Source organism: Sapajus apella, unplaced genomic scaffold (genome assembly GCF_009761245.1).
Source record: "Sapajus apella isolate SASKATOON/1434 unplaced genomic scaffold, GSC_monkey_1.0 scaffold35, whole genome shotgun sequence".
Taxonomy (NCBI): Eukaryota; Metazoa; Chordata; class Mammalia; order Primates; family Cebidae; genus Sapajus; species Sapajus apella.
Window position 1 is genome coordinate 18,935,496 of NW_022436975.1, and position 23,305 is coordinate 18,958,800.

The window sequence follows — 23,305 nt, forward strand, 5'->3', positions numbered from 1 at the left end:
CATATCATTTCCCTTTTAGACCAGGTGGTCTGACTTCCCAGTTTGTCTCTTAACTACTCTACCATTCCAATTTCTAAGTTTCCAAAAAGGATCTTAATGAACGCATAAGAGTTAATTATTCCAGAGATTTAATAATAGATCAGACAGATTAACCACTTTTATCACTTCATTTCCTTTTCACTTCTAAGCATCCCAACCTGCTCTTGAATAGAAATCTGTGGGGTTTTTTCCCAGTGGGAAATTACATGTCTAAAAATACTTACCTACCTCAAGTTCTAGTTATCAGATAATTAAAATTACCCTGACAGTTTCCTTCTAGGCTAAGATAGAAATTTTAAATGTAAATTTAAAGTTAAGGACGTCCTTTTTACTTATTCTGAGAGGAAAGAAAATATTTTATCTCCTGCACTATTTCTGAAATCTGTCCCTGTCCACACACAAACATTTTAAACATTTCTTTCCTCGGGCATTCATCATTATCAAGCACTTCCCTGTGCTAGAAGCTCTGAGGTGGAGACAGACAAGGTTCCTATCCTCCCTAAGAAAGCTCAGAGTGTAATCAGTAAGTTATGATTTAAGCTACCAGAAAGGGACAGAAATCACAAAACAGTATTTTGTCTCTATTTGCCAGTTATCTAATTACCGGCGTATATCATCAAATACGTTATAAAGAATTTTAAGTTCAATGTGTCTCCTAGTTTTATAACTAACTGCTCTTAAAAAATTCATTAAAAAATTCATTTAGGATTAGATTATACGATACAAGAAAATATGACATATAACTGAATCAAAACATGCCATCTTTAAAAAGATAGACTAACTTGAATAGGTTTATCTTTCTCATAGTTTTCTCCAAAACATATTAATAAATATAACTGATATGTTTATGTCATAAGAAATACAGGGACACCTGGGCAAATGCACTCTTACAGTAACATGAAACTTATTATTTTCAGTGACTGCAACAGCAATAGAAATTCCATCGCCTCCTTCACGAGCATCTGCAGCAGCCAGTGCAGCTCGTATTTCCACAGTGATGAAATGGACTCAGGTGTGTTCCTTGGTGAAGGCCTGTGACCTTTTCGATGTTAGTCCCATCAGAGATAATTTAAGATTTTTATTTATTAGATCCATATGAATTTTTATTTTTACCTTTTATCAGTCATTCTCTGTGCCCATACACATTGCATTTCTACACATATTGCACTACAAACGGGGTGGCTTAAACCAACAGAAATTTATTATCGCACAATTCTGAAGGCCGGAAATCTGAAACCATGGTGTGAGCTGTGTGGGCTTCTTCTGAAGGCTGTGGAGTTTTATGTGTCTCATAGTCTATTTTCCAATCCTAATTTGAAGATAGCGAGTTAAAAAGCAATGAAAGAAGGAAACTGATTTTAATATTCAGATATGTTTTATGATCTCTTACGGTTCTGTGAAGAATTATAGGTACACAGCAAACATGTTATACTGAAAGTATTAGGCATTGTTGATAGGGATGGGCAGGTGTGGAGTTTGAAGCTAGGACATTTAAGACAGTAGGTGCACCTAGCTAGCTTTATATGTGGATGATGAGGATTGAGGATAACGAGCGAAACACTAATTGGTATAACTACCTTATAAATACATTATTTTGTATGTGTTAAGAACAAAGACTTTTCATCCAATTAGGGAAAATCTTAATTTTTGATTATGCAGTTTATTTCAACTATTCAACCATTGAAGAAACATTATTTGAAAGAATCATTAACAAGTGTCCTTTCTGGAAGGCACTCTGCTTTCAGAAGAAATAGTAACATCCAGGAGCTATGAAATCTTTTGAAGCTTTTTCTGAACATGAGAACTGTGCATGGAATAAGAGCTTGTGTTTAATTTTTACATTTTATTTAATATTAAAATATTTTGGAATGTTAAGATGAATGATTTGTGTTTTTGGTTTTGTTTTTGTTTTGACATCTAGGTGATGAACTTCCCCTAAGTGTTCGCATTTCTCATGATAAACAGGACAAGATACATAGTTGCCTTGAGCATCTTTTCAGCCAGGTATAATCGGGCATTTGTGGGGCTTTTGTTCCACAACTAAACTGTCAGGAGCCCCTTTTTTAGATGCAGTAAAAGGAACTCAGAGTTCAAACAGAAAGGCTTCAATCAGTCCTTCCACCTCCTTTACCTCAATTTCTGACGTTTAAACTAGGACTAAACATTCCTTCAGCCAACTTACCTAAAGGATTGTCATGAATATCAAGTATTTTACAGTCCTGGGAGAATTACTATTATACACATAGGAGTTGTCCTGTTTAGTATTTGTTGTTTTTTTTGTTTGTTTGTTTTCAGAAAGCTTTATGACATTTCTTGCTCAGCATTTCTAAGTTTTAAAAGTACAGGATATTGCCTTGGGTGCTAATTTTGGTGCTTTACATTACAAAATGTATAACCATATCCAAAATTTGTAGCAGAAGCTTTTACCCCTTTGAAAAGGATTCCAATAACTTTTAGTTAAAAAAGAAACAAACAAACAAACAAACTCCAGAGCTTTTATGTTTTTTGTGAGGTAAATTTATATTTTGTATTAAGTATATGGTAAGATAGTAAGAAATATCATTGCAAATGTTATCAGGTGCATTTATTTTAATACATTACTTAAAAATCGATTTCACAAGCATCACGGGGTTTCAACAGTAATTGTTGCTTTAAGAAAAAAAACAATTTTATAAGATTTGCTCTTAGAAATATATATTATGTGCTGTGAGAAGTATGTAACTCAGAAATCTCTGCTATTGACAGGTGGATTCAATTACCAATCTTCTAAAAGGGCAGGCTGTTGTGAGGGCCTTTGACCAAACCAAGTATCTCACACCAGGCAGAGGATTGCAAGGTAAGACTTGAAAAATTACTATTAGAAGCAATTGGGGAAAAAAAGCAAGAGCATTTCATAAGAGGAACATTTCCAGTTACTCATGTTTCATAATTCACTGAATACTACTATTTTGATAATTTTTGAATATGTAGAAAAATCAGCATAGACGTTTTTACATTTCTTTGAAAGTTTAAAAGTTTAATACCTATAGGGGCCAGGCTGAGCAAAAATGAGTTAATCCAAGATACATAATCATGAAGGTGATTTTGCTGAAACCAAGCGTAATGCCTCCTTGGCTGTTTGTTTCCCAGTGGTGAGGAAAGAGTATGGGGAAGAGAGTTGATGAACAGAAAAAATAGAGCTGCCACTTTCTGACAAATAACTGGTTTGGGATGATGAAAATAGAGTTTTCATCTAAATTTGCTTTGTTTAAACATTTGTAAGAAAATAACATTAAGGTTTGACTTTTTAGATTTAACGGATTTTCTGATGGTATGGCAAAAGAAATATCCACCATGTCAATAGTCTAGGATAGCAGTGACAGAAGAAGGTTTTGAAGCCTGAAGGCTTCATTGTTTGGGAATTAGTTGAGACTTAAGAGAGATTTTCTGCGTTTATTTAGAATTTCAACAGGAAATGGAACCAAAGCTGAGTTGTCCAAAAAGGTTACGACTTCATATCAAGCAAGATCCTTGGAATCTTCCCAGCAGCGTCCGGACTCTTGCTCAGAACATCAGGAAATTCGTTGAAGGTCAGCATGAAAAGCAAAGAATGTTGCCTGATATTAGCAATAATCATTTTAAAACCCACTAAAACCAAAAGGTTGGTAGTGCTTGATTACTTTTTGCAGTGTTTCCTGTTGTGAAGAAAATATAAGTACTGAAAATGGTTAGAGAAGAAGAGGGCAAGAAGAAATAAACTTATAGGACCTTGTGTACCGAGGTTATAAACATCATGGAGAATATTCTCAGTGAATAAAATAAGGGCTCAACGTTATGAAGACAAATCATGAAGAGAATTTAAGATTTTATAATAGGAGACAATATCAGAAAAAAATTTCTAAAGGATTTACCAAAGGCATGAAGATAATGTTTATATATATATAAAAAAATCAGTTGTGAATCTGTATGAGAATCAAAATAATTCCATATGTTGCATCATTAGTTTTTTTTATTTCAGAAGTGTTGGTCTAAGTTGATTGCTATTAACTACCATAACATTATTTACATGACATTCTATAATTGGTATAACCTATAAATTGGAAATATATAACTTTGAGGTGACTTCACTGAGATAGATTGCATGTGGTTTAGAACCAGAGTGATTAAGTAGAAAATCCTGAGAGGTTTCAAAATGATTATAGTGAAAAAGTTGAAATGAGAAATTCTAGTTTTAAAAATATCTAACTCAGCTATTTTCTCCCTAGTGATTAGACCAGTGGTTGACAACATCTGGACGTATTTTTGGTTGTCACAATTGTGGGTGTGATGCTGAACATTCTAGAATATACAAGACAGTTCCTCACAAGGAAGATTTATCTGATCCAAAATGTTAGTAGTGCTAAGGTTGAGAAACCTGTACAATAAATACTATTCCTGTGTTTATATTTTTATTCCTTTTTATGTCAGTTGGATGCAGTAAATAGTATCCAATGGTATTTAGCAGAATTACAGTATAACGGCAGTTATTACTTTAAGGGGGGTAAATTAAAGAGAGCTGTAAATTTTGCTGAGAAAAGACAGCCCCTTATACCAAATGGAGTCTGAGCTAGTCACTTAACTCCATTAAGCTTCAACTTCCACATGTATTAAATGACAAAGATGGTTTAAATTTTATGTGATTACTGAATCTTCTACATAGACTTATACTCAAATATAACAACTTAAGTATTGTTTAGAGATTAGTAGAAAGGAATTTGTACAGATATGGAATACTTCCCCAAATAAATCATAGTGATTCTATCTTGTGATAAAATATTTTGAATTTGATAGCTGGATTTCTTTGGCTGTATTTTTATTTTATGGCCTAATATAATGTTTACCTGTGATACTTTGTAAAATAATGTTAATTGAAAAGTCTGAATTAAAAATTCCCCAAAATATGAATAGCATAAACGTAAAATCCATTTTTGAACAATTATAGTATTTTTAATTTATGCATATACTTTACTAAAAGGCACATTTCTGCTGAATAGATGTCAGTATTATGACACTAGTAGAAGTTATAATTCTGTAGTTGTTCTTATCATCTTTGAGATTTTGTATTTGTATTTGTTATAGGCTAAATGCGTATTGGCTAGGAATGGAAAAATCCTTAAACCCTCTCCCCTGTGGTTTCTTTTTTTTTTTTTTTTTTTGGTTTGAACAATTTCATCTTTCAGATAGAAATTTGTAATGTTCTCATTAGTTTCAAATAACTTCTTGACTTCTGCATTAATTTTATTTACCCAAAAGTCATTCAAAGGCAAGATATTTAATATCTATGTAATTGTATGGTTTTGAGTGAATTTCTTAGTTTTGATATCTAATTTGATTGTGCTATGATCTGAGAGAGTGGTTGTTATGATTTTCTTTTGAATTTGCTGATAAGTGTTTTATGTCTGATTATGTAATCAATTTTAGTGCATGTGCCATGTGGTGATGAGAAGAATGTATATTCTGTTGTTTTGGGGTAGAGATATCTGTAGATGTCTATCAGGACCATTTGATCAGTACTGAGTTCAGATCCTGGATATATTTGTTAATTTTCTGCCTCAATGATCTGTCTAATACTGACAGTTGGATGTTGAAGCCTCCAACTATTATTGTGTGGATGTCTAAGTCTCTCTGAAGTTCTGTAAGAACTTGCTTTACAAATCTGTCAAACTAATGAGAACAAAAATAAAACATGGCAGACTCTCTGAGATACAGCTAAGGCAATATTAAGAGGGAAATTTGTAGTACTAAATGCCCATATCCAAAAGTTAAAAGATCTTGATTTATAAAGCAAATACCACAACCAAAAGAACTAGAGAACCAAGATAAAATGAAACCCAAAGGTAGCAGAGAACAAGAAATGACTAAAATCAGAGCTGACCTGAAAGAGATTGAGATACAAAAAACCATTTAAGAGATCAATGAATCCAGGACTTGATTTTTGAAAAAATGAATAAAGTAGATAGACTTCTAGCTGGACTAGTAAAGAAGAAAAGAGAGAAGCTGCAACCAAGCACATTAGAAATGACAAAGGAGATATTACTGCTGACCCTACAGAAATACACATAACTATCATGTTATGTGTATTTACACATAAATATCATAACTATGGACACTTGTATGCACATAAATTACAAAATCTAAAAGAAATGGATAAATGACTGGACACATACATCCTCCCAAAACTGAACCAGAAAGAAATTGAATCCCTAAACAGACCAATAACAAGCTTCAAAGTTGAATCAGTAATAAAAATAGCCTGCCAACCGAAAAAAAGCCTGGGACCAGATGGAAATACCATTTGGCCTAGCAATCCCATTACTGGATATATAGCCAAAAGCATAAGAATTATTCTTTCATAAAGATATGTGCACATGTATGTTCATTGCAGGACTACTCACAATACCAAAGACATGAAATCAACTCAAATGCCCATCAGCTGTAGACTGGATAAGGAAAATGTGGTACATATACTCTGGAGAGTACTATGCAGCCATAAAAAGGAATGAGATCATGTCCTTTCCAGGAACATGAATGGAACTGGAGGCCATTATTCTTAGCAAACTAACACAGCAACAGAAAAAAAACACATGTTCTCACTTATAAGTAGAAGCTAAATGATGAGAACACATGGACACAAAGGACACAAAGAGAGGAACAAACAACACACACTGGAACTAGCAGAGGGTGAAGGATAGGAGGAGGGAGATCGGGAAAAATACTTGATGGATATTAGGCTTAATATCTGGATGATGAAATAATCTGTGCAGCAAACCCCCTGACACAAGTTTACCTATATAAGAAACCTACACATGTATCTTTGAACATAAAAGTTAAAAAAATACATTTATGATGCAGGATAAAAAGTTCAATTTTTCAAAAAGTACTCATTTTAAGAATCTTAGATTTTCATCTCAAGGTCCACTTTTGTACTTTTTGTAACTCAAGGCACAATAAGCAGCTATAAGAATGATAACTATATACACATGCTGATTGATGGATAGGTTAATGTGTGTTGGGAATATGGGCGCCACTCTTGGTCACGGGAGCCCAACAGCTAGTTGAGTGTGGTTGGATGAGCTGAGAGTCTTATAGTCAATGGTATGGGGAGGGCTCTCTGTAGAATTTTAGTTGCATCTCTGGTTGCAAATTTCAGTGAGTTTCAGTGAGCTCTTTGGGTAAGAGTTGTGATTGTTACCATGCTAAATGAGTCTCTAAAAATGATTACATTTTACTTCATCCCAACGGACTATGCAAGGGAGAGGACATGCTGCCATTTCCTGGTAATCTGTGTGGTGTCTGGTCCTGTTGGGAGTGGAGACAGCATTAGGATCATTGAAATCAGTTGCTTGTTATGTGGAGGCACTCTGAAGTAACTTCGCTAGTTCAGCATGAATTTACCCTACTCAACTTAAAGTCATTTTCATTCTACTTCCCAGACTGTCTTTACATAGAGAATGACTTGATGGAAGCTTAGATCTTGGGACTTAATTCAATCTGGTGCTACCAGGCCAGAATTTCTTGGTTTACATAAATAGCTGGGATGATCCCATTTCTGATGTTTCCTAGTCTCTGATTTCAAGATATCCCATCCACTGTATACCACGTATGATATCAAGGTGTCATGATTCTATGATCTTTATTTAGAAAGGACTGTTACAGTGTCATTCAAAAATTGTGTCTTTATATACTCATCCATTCATAGCAAATTAAACTGTAGATAGAAGACTGCAGAGAAGATAGTGAATTAAGTTAGGACAGATTAATTGTATGGTGTCACTAAGATGATGCCTATCTCCTGCTTAATTTCTGAGGTAAGTTATGGCCTCATATTATCAGCTGAATGAAGATATTTTTATTTGAGTGGCCCACCATCACCTTAAATTCAAATGTTTATTAGTGAACACATTTTCAACTTTTTGTTCCCTAAAAAGAAAAATGCTTTTATCTAAATCTCATATATCTTTTTAGCAACCTATATTAAGTTTTTTTCCCTGCATTTGTTTTAATATTCTAAAGAGTGTCTCCAGTTTTTTCCTTTTTCATCACACTTCAATAATTGCAATGATTTTTCTGACTAAACTCCCTGTCTCTATCTTTTCTGATTCTTATAACCATTGTGAGATTCATCTTTCTAAAATGTCATGTTCATAATTTCACTACTGTGTCACAGAACCTTGTAGTGATTTTTTGTTAGGTAAGACTAAACTCGTCAATCTGTTAGAAGTCATTTTTCAGTAGGGCTTTACAATCATATCCCAATCTCAGTCTCTTAATGATATAATAAAATCTCTCTATGCTACATTGTTAGATAATTGTTATTCATTCTCTACTATATTCCTTTGCTAGCACAATTTCTCACCCATAGAATATGTATCTCCTTTCTTGACAGTCATAATTTAAAATATTTATGAAATATTTCTAGTCTCATTTAGAATTCTATGTCAACTTTGGCCAGACTCAGATTATAATGATAACAGTCTTTGCTTGTATATAGGACTTTAAATATTTTTCAAAGACTTTTCATACATATTCTCACTTATATTTTACACAGACCTGCAAAGTAGATAAGGTAGATGTTATCTTCATTTATGAATGAGTTGAGACTCAAAGTAACTTAGCAATTTTCTTTTTTGAGATGGTGTCTCACTCTGTCACCCAGGCTGGAGTACAGTGGTACAAACTTGGCTCACTGTAACCTCTGCCTCCCAGGTTCAAGCGACTCTTCTGCTTCAGCCTCCCAAGTAGCTAGGACTATAGGCATGTGCCACCACACAAGGCTAATTTTTGTATTATTAGTAGGATGAGGTTTCACCATTTTGGCCAGGCTGGTCTTGAACTCCTGACCTTGTGATCTGCCCACCTTGGCCTCCCAAAGTGCTGGGATTACAAGCATGAGGCACATGCCTGGCCGTAATTTAGCAATTTTCTGAAGCCACAAAGCTAGTATATAACATCAGTCTTCTGACTCTCAGTTTATTGTACTTTCCTGTCTCTGAAATCCTTTTGTTCTTTCAGTCTCACTTGTAAAATTTAGTGCTCTTTTAAGTATCGCATTTTTTTTTCAGTTAATTCTGTCTCTCTGACTCTATTGTGAATCTGTCTAGAATAAAATGCAACTTAATCTTTTTTGTTTCCTATAATCTTGGGCATTTAGCAGGAACTTTGTAAGTTTTTTAATTTACCTATTGCACATAAACTATAATTATTTACAGTTGGAAACAAATGTGTGCATAACTCATTGGACAAACAGCAATTAATATGAAATTCATACACATTTATCAAACATCTGTGATTGGCCTTGTGTGGGCTGGGGTTAGAAGAAGAGCATGTATGTGTACACACACACACACACACACACACACACACACACAGACAAGTTTAAATAGCAGTAGCAAAATAGCAGTTTCAATAGCAGTAGCAAACAGAAACAGAAAGTTTAAATAGCAGTAGCAAAAATATGATTTGACAGTTTATTGATAGCAACTATAACAGTTGTAGCTTGCAGAACACCAAGCAGGCTAAACAGCTAAGGATGACCTAAAAATCAGGATTTGAATGGTGTTTCATTGACTGATATAATTCAGAGACATTTCAGGATCTTGAACAATGGATAGAATTTATGTAGGCAAACAGGCAGGAGTAGCATGTCAAGTGAATTGATTTTTATGCTCTAATATTAGGTTGGTGCAAAAGTAATTGCTGTTTTTGCCATTGAAACTAGTGGCAAAACCACAACTACTTTTGCACCAACCTAGTATAATAAGATCTTATTAATTTTGACTGCACAGTTAAAATGTGGTATTGTGGCAGAAATAGTGAACAATTAACTGATGTGTTTTCTTTCTCTGCAGAAGTAAAGTGTAGAATACTCCTGGCTCTTCTTGAATATTCAGGTAACATTTTGTGTTTTTTAAAAAAAACATTTAAGTGATTGTAGCCTAGGATCATAAAGGTCTTAAAATATGAAAATAATGCCTTCAACCATTTACCAAATAGAAATATGATCCCCACCTTCTCTAAACCTTTGGAAAGACTTAAAAAAGTACTCACATAATTTTAACAAAAATGCAAATATATATATACACACACACATACATATATATATATGTATATATACACATATACACACACATATTCTCTTATAAGTGAAACCATGAAAACATATACAAATATATATTTTTAAAATGTTATTAAAAAGGAGAAAGGGAGCAGGTTTTGTTAAAGTTAATTGTGTCTAAATTTTGTTTATGAACAAGAATGTATGTAAACATTTTACAGATCTTACATGAAAACACTTTTATCATACACTTAGTGGAAGCTCAAAACATATTGGTAATGGAAAATGACACTAAAGGACAATTAAATATGTGATGAGATTCTAAATTGCAGATGATAGACTATAAATGTCACAAAGGCAGGAACCATGTCTATTTTGATCATCAGCTAATGCCTAAAATAGTGGCTGGCATATAGATATTCAACCAGTGTTTGTGGCAAAAATGAATGAAAAATGATATAAATGAAGAAAGAAAATGTATGAAATATTTCAACAAGGTTTTCATTCAAAATGCATTTAGAAGGAAATGGATCATAAAGATTGGGAAAACTCAAGTACATGCCATTTAATTACAGTGAACAGTTTGATGTTAGCCTGCTGGGCATCTCTTCATGTAGGTTTGGAGTTAGATAGATATGTTGAATGGTTTAGTTTTATTATTTTAATCTATTTCCCATAAAGTATGTGTGTGTGCACCTGTATACACAAAAATACTATTACACTAACTAGATTTTGATAGGGATTTGTTCCTAAAAATATAACCTGAGTAATTACTTGTGACATCAGTTAGCTTTTGTTGTGTTAAAAAAAAAATTCCCCAAACTTTGTGGCATGAAACAACGACCATTTATTATTGTTTACATGTGTAGTGTCATCTGGGCAGTTCTGCTGGTCTGTGCCAGCTTTTATCGACCTTGGCTGGGTTTGCCTCTGTGTCTGCAGTCAGGTGGTGAATTGGCTAGGCACAGGTGATCTAGGGTGGCCTTTCTCACATGTGTAACACTTGAGTGGCTGTTACCTGAGGTAATGGGGCTGCCTGGGTTGCATGTCTCTTGTCATATATAAGGCCAGCCTGCTCTTGTTCACATGGTGGATTTGCAGAGTTCCAGGAAGACAGTGGGAACGTGCAAGAGCTCCCCACTTCCTGCTGCCCCAGGCATGTAACTGGCAAGGTCAGATTTAAGAGGTAGAGACATAGACTCTACTTTTGATGGAAGGGGTCTCATAGTTATACAGCAAGAGTATAGATACAGGGAGGGAAATAATTTGTGACCCCTTTTACAAAGTACCACACTTGGAAATTTTAAATTATAACTGAATCCATGAACCAAGTTAAACAACAGGGCTTTTTTATTTATCCATTTGTTTTTTGCCCTAATGAAAAAAAGGTTTTGCCTTGCTTTTTGACTGAGTAATAATAATGACAAAAATATCTTACCATTTCTGAACTTTACTAATAACACAATTCATGGTCCCATTTTCTTGGATTTCATTGGGTCCCCACAACCCACCATGTGAGAATATTATTGTTTCCATACTTTTAAATGAGAAGAAATTGATATTCAGGATTAATAATAGATTAATAATAACCGGCACATAGTATACAGTCAGTGCTTACTTTGGAGCATCTGGAAGGATAGGCACATTGATGCCTTATGAATAAATAGGATAGGCACATTGATGCCTTATGAATAAATAGTAGGTGGCAGTTTTGAAATTCAGGCTCTGGTTTGACAATTCCAGAAGTGATTCCGGGATGCTTTGTTTTATTCATTAATGTTCAAATGGATGCTCTGGTAGATTTTTATTTTGATTCCAATTTTGTTTTTCTATTTCTCTTATGATTCTGTAGTTTCCTGCTTTATTTGCCCAGTCTCTCTCACTTCTTCTATATAGGATGACACCAAAACAGTAGCCACAATACTTCATATTTTTGGCTGTGAAATTATGATCATTTGAAAAGGGTAGACTGTGTCTTTTAAACATTATTCTTACTCACCCTTTATTCCCACCTTTCTCTTTCTCTAATCTCCTTTTTTCGTTGTTTATTTGGCTTTATTTTCCCCACAGTCTCTGTGTTAGCATGATTTCTGAGATTGTGTGTGTGTGTCTAGAAACCATCTCATTCTTTTTATACCAAGTAGCTAATTATGGATCTGAAACTTTTAAACAGCCAAGCTGAAATAGTATAATTTAAAACATGTGTTAGAAGATGAGTTTAAATAGGTGTTTAAATTCTGAAATGAAACTGAAGCCTTTGATAGCTACAAAAATCATTTCTTTTGAGTGTATTCTCACTGTGAGAAAAATATTATTCTATGATAAAAATAAATAATAAAAATCTTACTCTACAATAATAATAAGCCAAAAGATAATAAACCCTCAGAATCCCTGTTTTTCTTCTTTTGCTAGTAGCTGAACGCAGTTGTGATTTTTGCTGTAGTTCTTTCTTATTCATAGAAATAGGGAGTGAAGACAGTATCCTAGCATTTTGGGAAGCTGAAGATGGAGAATTACTTGAGGTTAGGAGTTTGAGGCCAGTCTGGACATTATAGTAAGACCCAGTCTCTACAAAAATTTTTTTAAAAAATTAGCAAGGAATGATGGTGATATACACCTGTAGTGGCAACTATGTTGGAGGCCAAGACAGGAGGATTTCTTGCGACTGGAAGTTTGAACCTGCAGTGAGCTATGATTGTGCCACTGCACTCCAGCCTGGGTGACAGAGCAAGACCCTCTCTCTTAATAAAACAAAACAAAACAAAAACACACACACAAACAAAAATACCTTTGGTAAAGGATGAATACTTGTGAATTTTGAATGGTTGCATGATTGAAAGAAAAAGAATTGGATATTTTTGCTGAGAGTTAACAAATTTTGCTGTATTTATGTAACATATTATTCCTTCTTCATTAGCAATAAAGCTGAGCACCTACTCAGTGCCAGGCACGGTTCTAGATGCCAGACAAAAAGAAGAATCACAGTGATAATGCTATTTGTTAAATGCTTTAAATACTTTTTATCTCATTTATCTTTATTGTAGTTCTAAGAAGGAGGAATGAACCCCAATTTTTATATGAGGATCTGACACCTAAAATATGGCTTAGAATGGGTAGTTGAAAGCAGATGATATGTCTCTAAAGAGTGTGAGCATAAGCCACATGCCACTTCCCTGGTCTTGATGTGCCAATGGTTTCTTGGGAACAAAGACTCATAAATGAATCCCCACTGTGCTATATAATTAGCACTCCAGTAGAAGGATGCCCCAGGTCCATGGTGACCAGAAGAAGAGCCCAGTACTTCCTGGGGGGGAGGGAAATTTCACATGAGGAGATAATCTTTCAATAGTTCAATGAGTTTTAATAGTTTGATGAGTTGACTCTTAAAGATTGATTTAAAGTTTGCTAGGGAGGGGAGAAGGACAAGGGCATGCAATGCATCTGGAAGGAAGGTATAGGCCAAGTGTAGGCCATAGGGCATTTGGCATTTGAGGACTGCTGAGCAGTACTGTGTGGCTCAAAGAGGACAGGTCTGTCTACCCCACTCTTCTGACTGCCTCCAGATATGTTGTTTTAATGTGCTCTCACAATAACTCTGTGAATATTGTTGCTGTAGTGTGGAATGAACGGAGGGAAGTGGCATATGGAGAAGCTGTAAACATAAGTTGGGGACAGGTCGCAAGGCCCCCCTTATGCCACTGTTTTCTAATTTTGTTATTCACTGTGAGATGATGACTTGTAAAAGGTTAACTTGAAAAGCCCTTGATATAATATGTACATGTTGAATCCGTGCAAACAATTCATCTACTCTCTGTTGAAAATAGGAAGGTGGCAACAGAATACTGTCTCAGGAAGTATGAATTTTTATTCAGTGTGGCTGAGGCCCCAACTTGGATCCTCTAGTAGTTGTTACAGTTGTCAGTTCTTGTAAGGTATTCATTCAATGTTAAATATTTGAATTAATGAATGAATACAACTTCACGTTACCAACAGGTTTTGCATATTGAAAATTTGACTGTTAATTGCAATCAGTTCTGATTTGATAAAGAGGTTGAAAGAAAAATTTTAACTTGGCTTAAATGCAAATAGAATATAGTAGCAGAACATAGAATAAACGTTTAGGTAATTTTAAGATAAAAAAAGAAGTAATTTGAGAATTTTTTCACAAAAGAAACTTAGGAAATAACAATTTCTATTAGTGGCAAAGTTATTAACCCTTGTGATTTCAAAAGCTTACAGTACAGATCCTTCCTTCTCTAGACTTTTGCTTTTCACTCAATATCCATAATTTCTTTCCAATTAGATTTTCATTAAATCATTTTCAAGGTATAGGCAGGAGTATTTCTGCCAAAGCTACTGAAGTATTTTTAAAAATTCATCCAGATCTCCTGCTTCACTATAGAACATCTGAAAAACAAGGTAAGAATGTACAACAAAGACACAGGGCAATACTTTACTTATTTAGTTTCTGCCTGGAACCTCAGTATCCTGGGCGCACACTAGAGCTAACAAGCTGTCTGAATTAGCCTCTTAGGTAAAATTAAACCCAGATATTTCAAGAAACCAGAGAGTGAACTCGTGTATTTTCATTTCACTTATTTATTTATTTTTAGTGCCGCTGACTCTTTATTTTAATCATTGATTTAGTAAACATTTGTCCAATGTCTACTCTGATGGAAATTGTGCACAACAAAGTAAGTGTTTCATTTGCTTCTTAATTGAGGATTGGACAAAGTTCATTTCCAGTTTAAAGATTTTATAGTTACCTATAAATGCCCTTTTGGGGCACATGATATAGATGCTTAACACATGTTGTTGGTTAAATTAGTAAGTTGAGCCACATGGAATTGCCATATTCAACCATTTTAACCTACCAAAGCAGCACATTTCTATAGTTCAGCCTAATAAATGAATATTCAAATATAAAATTAAATATTTTAAATATTTAATTATCTTTCTAATAAAATTTTCAAGATTAGGTTTTCTGAGTAAATTATGTGTACACATGCCTTTGATGGACATTAAAAACACTTGTTCAATGTTCTTGGTAAATCTTAAAAATTATGCCTTTTTTATCAATAAAACAAGAGCTCCCCACTGAATAAAGTCAGCATTTATCTCTATGCTATACACTAATATTGACAATGCTTCTTTATTCCAGAGGGGTCTGTGAGCCCTTGAAATATTTAGTATACATTTGAGAGGAAATTATTTTTCCCTTTGTTGTTTCCATTTCTAGTGGAAGTGATTTTTCAATATATGGAATGTGTAGTTTTGTTTTTCTGTAATTTGTATATATCTAACCACTCAAAGAGATGAACTCTGTATGTTAGCTTCTTTCCATTTGAAAAATCTCTAGTTCAGAAGTGGCGGTTCACAGTAGAAAGGTATCTTCAAAATATCAGGGTTCATTAGTCTGTTTTCTCACTGCTGTGAAGAAATACCTGATACTGTGGGTGCTTTGTAAAGGAAAGAAGTTTAATTGACTCACAGTTCTGCATAGCCAGGAAGGTCTCAGGAAAGTTGGGAGGGGTGAAGGCAAAAGGGGAAAGAGGCATGTCTTACATGGTGGGAGGTAAGAGAGAGCAGAGAGAGAGTGTGTCAGAGTACAGGAAAAACTGCCATTTATAAAACCATCAGATCTTTTGAAAATTCACTCACTATCACAAGAACAGCATGAGGGAAACCACCCCCATAATCCAGCCACTTCCCATCAGGTCTCATCCTCAACACCTGGGGATTACAAGTCAAGATGAGATTTGGGTGGGGATACCAAGCCTAACCATATCAATGGGCTAACTAAAACGCCAGTCAATTGCAGGATATGAATCCTGGTAAACATATAAAAATCAATTCATACTAAAACTATAAATACATTACTTATGTGAAAGAATTATAGAAATTTGTATTCTTATATTTGAACATATTTATAGTTCATGGGTTTAATAACTTTATTCAGGAGAGACAGATTTGCTTATTATTACAAAAAATTGAACATCATATATTCTTTTCCCCATGTGTATTTCACATTAATATTTGAGTAGCATTAGTTGTTAATTTTTAAATTGCATTAATAATATTGTATTTCATTTGCCAACAAAAACTGTCAAATTGGACTTTGAGTTTTGTTAGGAAAATGTTGTTGCAGCAAATGGAAATTGTGTCCCATTGGGTATAGAAAATATAAATAAATGAAGCCTTATTTTTCCTCTTCAGGTTTTAGCAAACAATTTAATGATTGTAGAATAGAGTCACAATATTGATTAAGAAAAATTATTTTAATATTTCTAACTTTTTTGGTGTTTAGTATTTTCTGTAAAGCCTATTTGCTAAAATGTGTGTGCTCATTTATAGAACTCAAATTCACATTTTTCACATGCGCAAGTTTAATGAAAAGATGAAATACTGTTGAATGTAGATGCTTAATATTTTGGTTTTCGCCATCTGCAACAGTTTTCAAAGCATTCTCTTTGTTCTCTCTGATCACAGATAGTGACACACAGCTCCGCAGAGACATGGTTTTCTGCCAGACTCTTGTGGCCACTGTCTGTGCCTTCTCTGAGCAGCTCATGGCAGCCTTGAACCAGATGTTTGACAACAGCAAGGAAAATGAGATGGAAACTTGGGAAGCCAGCAGAAGGTGGCTGGACCAGATAGCGAATGCAGGTGTTCTTTTTCACTTTCAGTCACTTCTGTCACCAAACTTGGTAAGGAAATCACATGATCCCACTGTCAGTGTCCACTGTAGCTTACACTGCAACATGGTTTGAAATAAGAAGTATTTATTCCTTTCCCCCTCATTATCTCTATGAATGTGCATACATTCAGCTACTTTAAAAATATACATTTTTCTGTGGTCCTTCAAATTTTAATAAGTATGTAGAATGTATTTCTTCTTTCCTGATTTGTATCTGTTCTCTGTGGCTGCTAAAAGCTGAGAAAGCCTCCATCTGTTACCAATTCTTGTATCCCTATACACTGACTGGAAAAAGTCATCAGAAGAAAAAGGGTCTTTCTGCTGCTGTTCCTTATCCCCAGTCCAAGGAAGCAGGCTGCTGTGAAACCAAAGCTCCTATTGAGGATGATGTCCGGGAGCAGCCTTGAGAGCCAAGCTCAGAGAACTCAAATACCATACTGCCTGACAATCTGTTTACAATTTGCATATGTTAAGTAATTTTAGTTCTTTTTTTGTGTGCATGTTTGTCCTGTTAAATTGAAGAGCACTGCCTTAATTACTGTAGAATATTCTATGCTTATGCATCGAGTTTCCGCAGTGAATATGAAGAAAGCATCTTAAAATATTGGAAAAATAAAACTGTGGTGAACTTAAGAGTTTTTTCACGTATATCTCCTGTGGTTTGGATAGTTGTCATGATGTTTAAAAGCAAATGTGTTCACTTTAATATATCAACTTTAGGTGCTCACTGAATAGAATTATGTTTTTAAACATGAGAGCCTATTTAATCTGTTAAAGTACATATAGAAAATGTAGCTACCAAGTAACAGGTTCGAGTTTAAAAGCAAATGAGAGTGTGTGTGTGTGTGTGTGTGTGTGTCTGTGTGTGTGTGTGTGTGTGTCTGTGTGTGAATTATATATGGTAGCCTACTTTTAACACCTGGTAGGTATCAATTATCTGTTGAATGAATGAGTAAATGAATAAGGCTTTATTTCTATTGTATGTTCCTTATTTTAAAACTACCATTGTCTAATCAAGTGCTGTTACTTTCACTTTAAACTTAATTTTATTTGAAATATCAAAGAATATGAGAAAATATTTACAAATCATATTCTTGATAAGTGACATACGTAGAACATATAAAGAACCCTTAAACCCAACAGTAAAATGACAAATAACCAATTAAAAAGGAGACAAAGGATTTGAATAGATATTTCTCCAAAGATATAAAGATGTCCAAAAAGCACCTGAAAAGATGATCAACATTATTAACCATTAGAGAAATGCAACTCAAAATCACAATGAAATACCACAGTACATGTGATATGGATGGCTATAATACAAAAGACAGATAATAACAAGTGTTGGGGAGGATGTGGAGAAATTTTGTAACCCTCCTAAGCTGCTCATGGGAAGCAGCACAGCCATTCTGGAAAATGGCTCCTCAAAATATGCAACATAGAGTTTCCAAATTGCCTAGAAATCTAGATAATATCTAAAATCCTATTTTACCTATTTCTAGGTAATATCTAAATAAATGAAAGCTTACATTCACATTTCTAGCAAGATTATTCATAGTAGCTAAAAAGTAGAAACAACTCATGTGCCCATCAACTGATGACCGGATCAATAAAAGGTCATTTGTCCATATAGTGGAATATTGTTCAGCAGTAAAAAGGAAAGAAGTACTGATACATGCTACAACATGGATGAACCTTGAAAGCATTATGTTAAGTGAAATAAGCCAGTCACAAAAGACCTCATATAGTTTGCGTCCATTATGGTGAAATGTACTAAGTACATCTTAGAGGCAGAAAGTAGACTAGCAGTTGCCTACAGCTGAAGGTTGGGGGCAGGAAAATGAGGAGTGACTACTAATGGGTATTGGGTTTCTTTGGGGAATGATAAAAATATTCTTAAGTTAGATGATGGTGCTAGCTGGACAGCTTTGTGAATATACTAAAACCCCCGAGCTGTACATTTTAAATGGGTGAATTTTACAGTATGTGAGATATATCTCAATGAAGCTGTGTGGTTTTTTAACTGGTCTTGTGAAACCCTTAAATTTATTTAAGGAATTGATTTTAAAAAGAAAATAGGTTTTAAGGAAATAAAATTTCAATAAATAAAGGAAGGAAATAAAATTTCAAGAAATCCATAGTCTTTCTGCTTCTGTCACAAAGGCAGAAAGAAAACATCCACCCAGGAGTGTGAATGGCTCTCTAGGAGCAGCACTCCTCTAGTGATTTGTGTGTCCCTGAGAGCAAGGCACAGCCAGTGGCCACTTGGGCATGGCTTTGGCAATGTTTGCTGGAACATCATGGCTTGTGCTGTAGCACTCAGAGGCCACATTGTCTGGAACATTTCTTGCTTTGTGTATTTCTGTCTACTAGAAAAATGCTGATTTTTCAGTCCTATTTCCTTCTAGGGTCATGACATTTTTCTGCTGCTTCAAAAGGATTTATTTAAGAAAATAGTTTAATAAGCATTTATTCAGTACTTACTGTATACTTTGCACTATATTAAGCATCACACTATATTAAGGTACTAAAGTGACAGTTCTTCCAACCTCTTTGTGTCTCCATGCTGCCCTCCTTTGGGGTTTTAGGGCTACATCAACTGATTTTTTTTCACAGAATGGAGATTCTTTACCATCTCCTTCATATTCTACTAACGCTGCCCCCAAATTTGGCTATGAGCTTACAGCAACTTTTAAAAATGCTGTATACAACATATGAAACTAACTGTTTAAAAGAATCATTGACTTTAAAAAAAAAAAAAAAAAAAAAGATGGAGTCTTGCTCTGTTGCCCAGGCTGGAGTGCAGCAGCACAACCTTGGCTCACTGCAGTCTCAACTTCCTGGGCTCAAGCAATCATTGGACCTCAGCCTCCCAAGTAACTGGGATCATAGGTACCCACCACCATACCCAGATAATTTTTTTTATTTTTTGAGAGACAGTGCCTCACTATGTTGCCCAAGCTGGTCTTGAATTCCTGGGCTCAAGTGATCCTCCTTCCTCGGCCTGCCAAAGTGCTGAGATGACAGGTGTGAGCCACTGTGCCTGGCCATTGACATTCTTAAAGAAACAAATATTACCTTTAGAAGATAAGCTATGAATGGCAAAGTTAATTATATTTTCATGACAAAACTATTAAAATAAATTGTAAAGAATGCATTAAACCGCTAATGGGAAGGCCAGAATCTAGTACCAGAAAGATGACATCACTGAGACACACACTGACTTTGTTAATGTCTGGACCTTAATTGCCTTACTATAAAACTATATGCTATAAGAATGAGATGAATGATTAACACAAACCAAATCTGATGCTCAAAAGATTCTAGACTAAGATGCCATGAAGCCACTTGAGGTGAAAATGATTCTTGCTCCAAAGTTTACTGGAAGTCAAATAATCACACATTAAAATTGATTTTAATCAGTTACTAAAAATTTGAAAATGAGTAAGTTATTTCATTGTAAAATAGGATGGCTATTATGTAGTTTGGCTTTTTAATAAAACAACATTTTTGCTCTTCAGGTGTTTTATTTACAAGATTTTAGAAGTTTAGAGGCAAATAGCATGCTTTTTGTGTTTTGTAAATAATAAATGAAATTAATATGATTAGAATCTAGCTGAAAAATGTGTGTATGACCATTTAAACAACAGAGAAAATGAAAAGTATAAAACTATAAAAGAAACATAACTTTGGAAGACTTGTTCATTTCATTTTGGGCAGTAAATTATTAGAGAACTCTTTATAATTTTTTGTACCTGTATGTAAATAAAACACAAGTGAAGTTATTTTTGGTGTTGATTTACATTATGTCATGTTATGTTAGATTGCTTTATATCATCTTGTATTATATATTGTTTTTCTTTCTTTGTAGACAGATGAACAAGCCATGTTAGAAGATACACTGGTTGCACTATTTGATTTGGAAAAGGTTTCCTTTTACTTTAAACCATCAGAAGAGGAACCCCTGGTTGCAAGTAAGTAATTAGGTGTTTACAAAATTTATTTGGCATCAAATAATTATATATAACTTTGATATTAATATATTTGATAAGTATTTTATGAATTGAATGATTGAAATGTATCCTTTTAACTTAGCAATTTTCTATCATTAAATCTGACAAAGGCAGTATTTTAAAAGTTATACATTCAGAGAAGTAGCAATACGTACGGTTTAATGTCCACACCTTTTAGTTTCTGCAAGTTATTTTCTGTTATTTCCACATTCTTATAAATATACTTAAAATATATCTATCAGTCTAAGAAATCTTCTGTAGTTTGTTGTTATTTTTATATGTGTCTTGGTTTTTCAAAAGTATGAATATTAGGCTAGAAGATATAAGCTTCCTCAGGTTTTATTTTTCACATTACTAATGTCTAATACAATAAATAAGGATTCCATAATTTTCATTTGATTCATGACCTGACTTAAGATGATAGTCATTCATGTATTCATTTATAAAATAGTCCTTGAATGCAAAATAATTTTATAATAATTTAGAAGGCAATTATGTGAAAGATATAAAGGGAAACAAAAGAGAGCAAAGGATACCAATGAAGGGGTAGGCCAAAGGTTGCAGATAATGAATGGGGTAGAGAGGAATCTTTACCTAAAAGAAGAGTAGAGCCCTGAAGAGGTGGAGGTATTGGAGAATCAGTGTCCCAGGCTCATTGAACTCTGAGGCTGGGAGCAAACATGGCTTGCTGTCAGGATAGCAAGTTGGCCTCCATATGTGGAGTGGAGTAAGTGAGGGGAACGGAATAAGAGATGGGAACAGCAAGGAGGCCAGACTATACAGGGCTTGCCAGCTGTTGAAAGAGCTTTGCTTCCTAACATGCCATTGAGCAGATGAATTATGGGATGTGGCTTCCATATTAAAAGGCTCTCTGACTGCTGTGTTAAATATACTATTCTGGGACCAAGGGCAGAAGCCCAGTGATCAGTTAGAAAGCTACTGAATGCCGGGCGCGGTGGCTCAAGCCTGTAATCCCAGCACTTTGGGAGGCCGAGGCGGGTGGATCACGAGGTCAAGAGATCGAGACCATCCTGGTCAACATGGTGAAACCCCGTCTCTACTAAAAATACAAAAAATTAGCTGGGCATGGTGGTGCGTGCCTGTAATCCCAGCTACTCGGGAGGCTGAGGCAGGAGAATTGCCTGAACCCAGGAGGCGGAGGTTGCGGTGAGCCGAGATCACGCCATTGCACTCCAGCCTGGGTAACATGAGTGAAACTCCGTCTCAAAAAAAAAAAAAATACTGAATGACCCAGGTGGGAGAGGATGGTGACTTGGCTTGGAGGATAGCTATGGAGATATTTAAAAAGAAAGAAACAATGCTTTTTAATTTATGAAAGTAGATAGAACAATATATGATTAATGTTTCATTTCCTCTGATGAATGAAGAAGAGAACAAGGAGTACAAAGTTAGAAATTTAGGTTGTATTTATTTGAGGATTTTTCTGGTAGAGGGTATTATTTGATAAGGATAATATCATTTGAACAAATTGTGTGGTTTTCTGTGGATATGTATAGAATAGGATATATTTTCATTTACTTGAATAATGTTTGCATAGTTTTGCTGAAGGCAGAGAGAATTCTGTTTTCATGATATAACCCAATATGTTGTTTAAAATTTTGCCTGAAGAACTGTAAGTTCACAGGACTACTGTTTTCTGTGGTTCTCCTATGACATTATTGGCAAATGGTGTGTTGAACAAGTAGGAGAAGAACCAATATCATCAACTTGATAAAATACTTCCTTATTGCATATCCACTGTGAAAGATTTAACTTTGGAACACATACTAAATATAAAAAATAATTGAGACCATGTAAGTAATCAGTCTGTAAATGTAGATGTCACTATACCAGACACACACATTTGGAATATATTTAGCAGTACATTTTAATATATCTCTTCACAGTGTAACCTCAAGTTCTGAAAATAGTTATCTAGTGAGAGTCTAGTCCCAATGCTGCACTACTGGACACTAGAACGGTGATGATAGTAATATAATTCTTATTTTAAATTGATGCAGGAAATAAGAAAAGTATTCTGTATTCAAGGGTCATCACATCTTATTTAAGTGATGTAAGAAAAATGAAGCTTTATTGTGTATTGCATGTAATCTGATCTTTCTGTCAACTAGATGCAGAGAAGTCAGATTCACTAATTAATTTCATATCACTGGGATGGAGACTAGCTGGCTGCATGCCTTTGAGGGAGGACTAAGTACAGAGAGGGGGGAAGCATGCAGGTGTAAAGACATCACTGGCTTTGAAGTCAAGAAATCCAAGTTGAAATCTTGGCTTCATTCTTATTGTTAAACATGAGAACTACAGCTTTCCCTAAATCACAGGGTTGAGGGGCTTAAATAAGATAATGAATTTGAAAGATTATAGCATTACATATGGCTATGCTAGTATTCAGTAAGTATTTGAATCCATCCTTCTTATTTTATTACTTTGCATTCTTTTCAAAAGCTATATTTATAGCATCAC

At 34.6% G+C, this 23,305-nt stretch overlaps 1 protein-coding gene across 1 annotated transcript in view; it reads left to right on the forward strand.

Moving 5' to 3' along the window:
- Positions 1-23,305, forward strand: part of PREX2 (phosphatidylinositol-3,4,5-trisphosphate dependent Rac exchange factor 2) — a 286,647-nt gene that overhangs the window by 166,608 nt on the left and 96,734 nt on the right. The window contains exons 27-33 of the mRNA XM_032296288.1: positions 957-1,051; positions 1,961-2,043; positions 2,785-2,875; positions 3,480-3,608; positions 9,906-9,947; positions 16,601-16,818; positions 20,680-20,782. Of these exons, the coding sequence (XP_032152179.1) occupies positions 957-1,051; positions 1,961-2,043; positions 2,785-2,875; positions 3,480-3,608; positions 9,906-9,947; positions 16,601-16,818; positions 20,680-20,782 (761 nt within the window). The remainder of the gene's footprint in view (positions 1-956; positions 1,052-1,960; positions 2,044-2,784; positions 2,876-3,479; positions 3,609-9,905; positions 9,948-16,600; positions 16,819-20,679; positions 20,783-23,305) is intronic.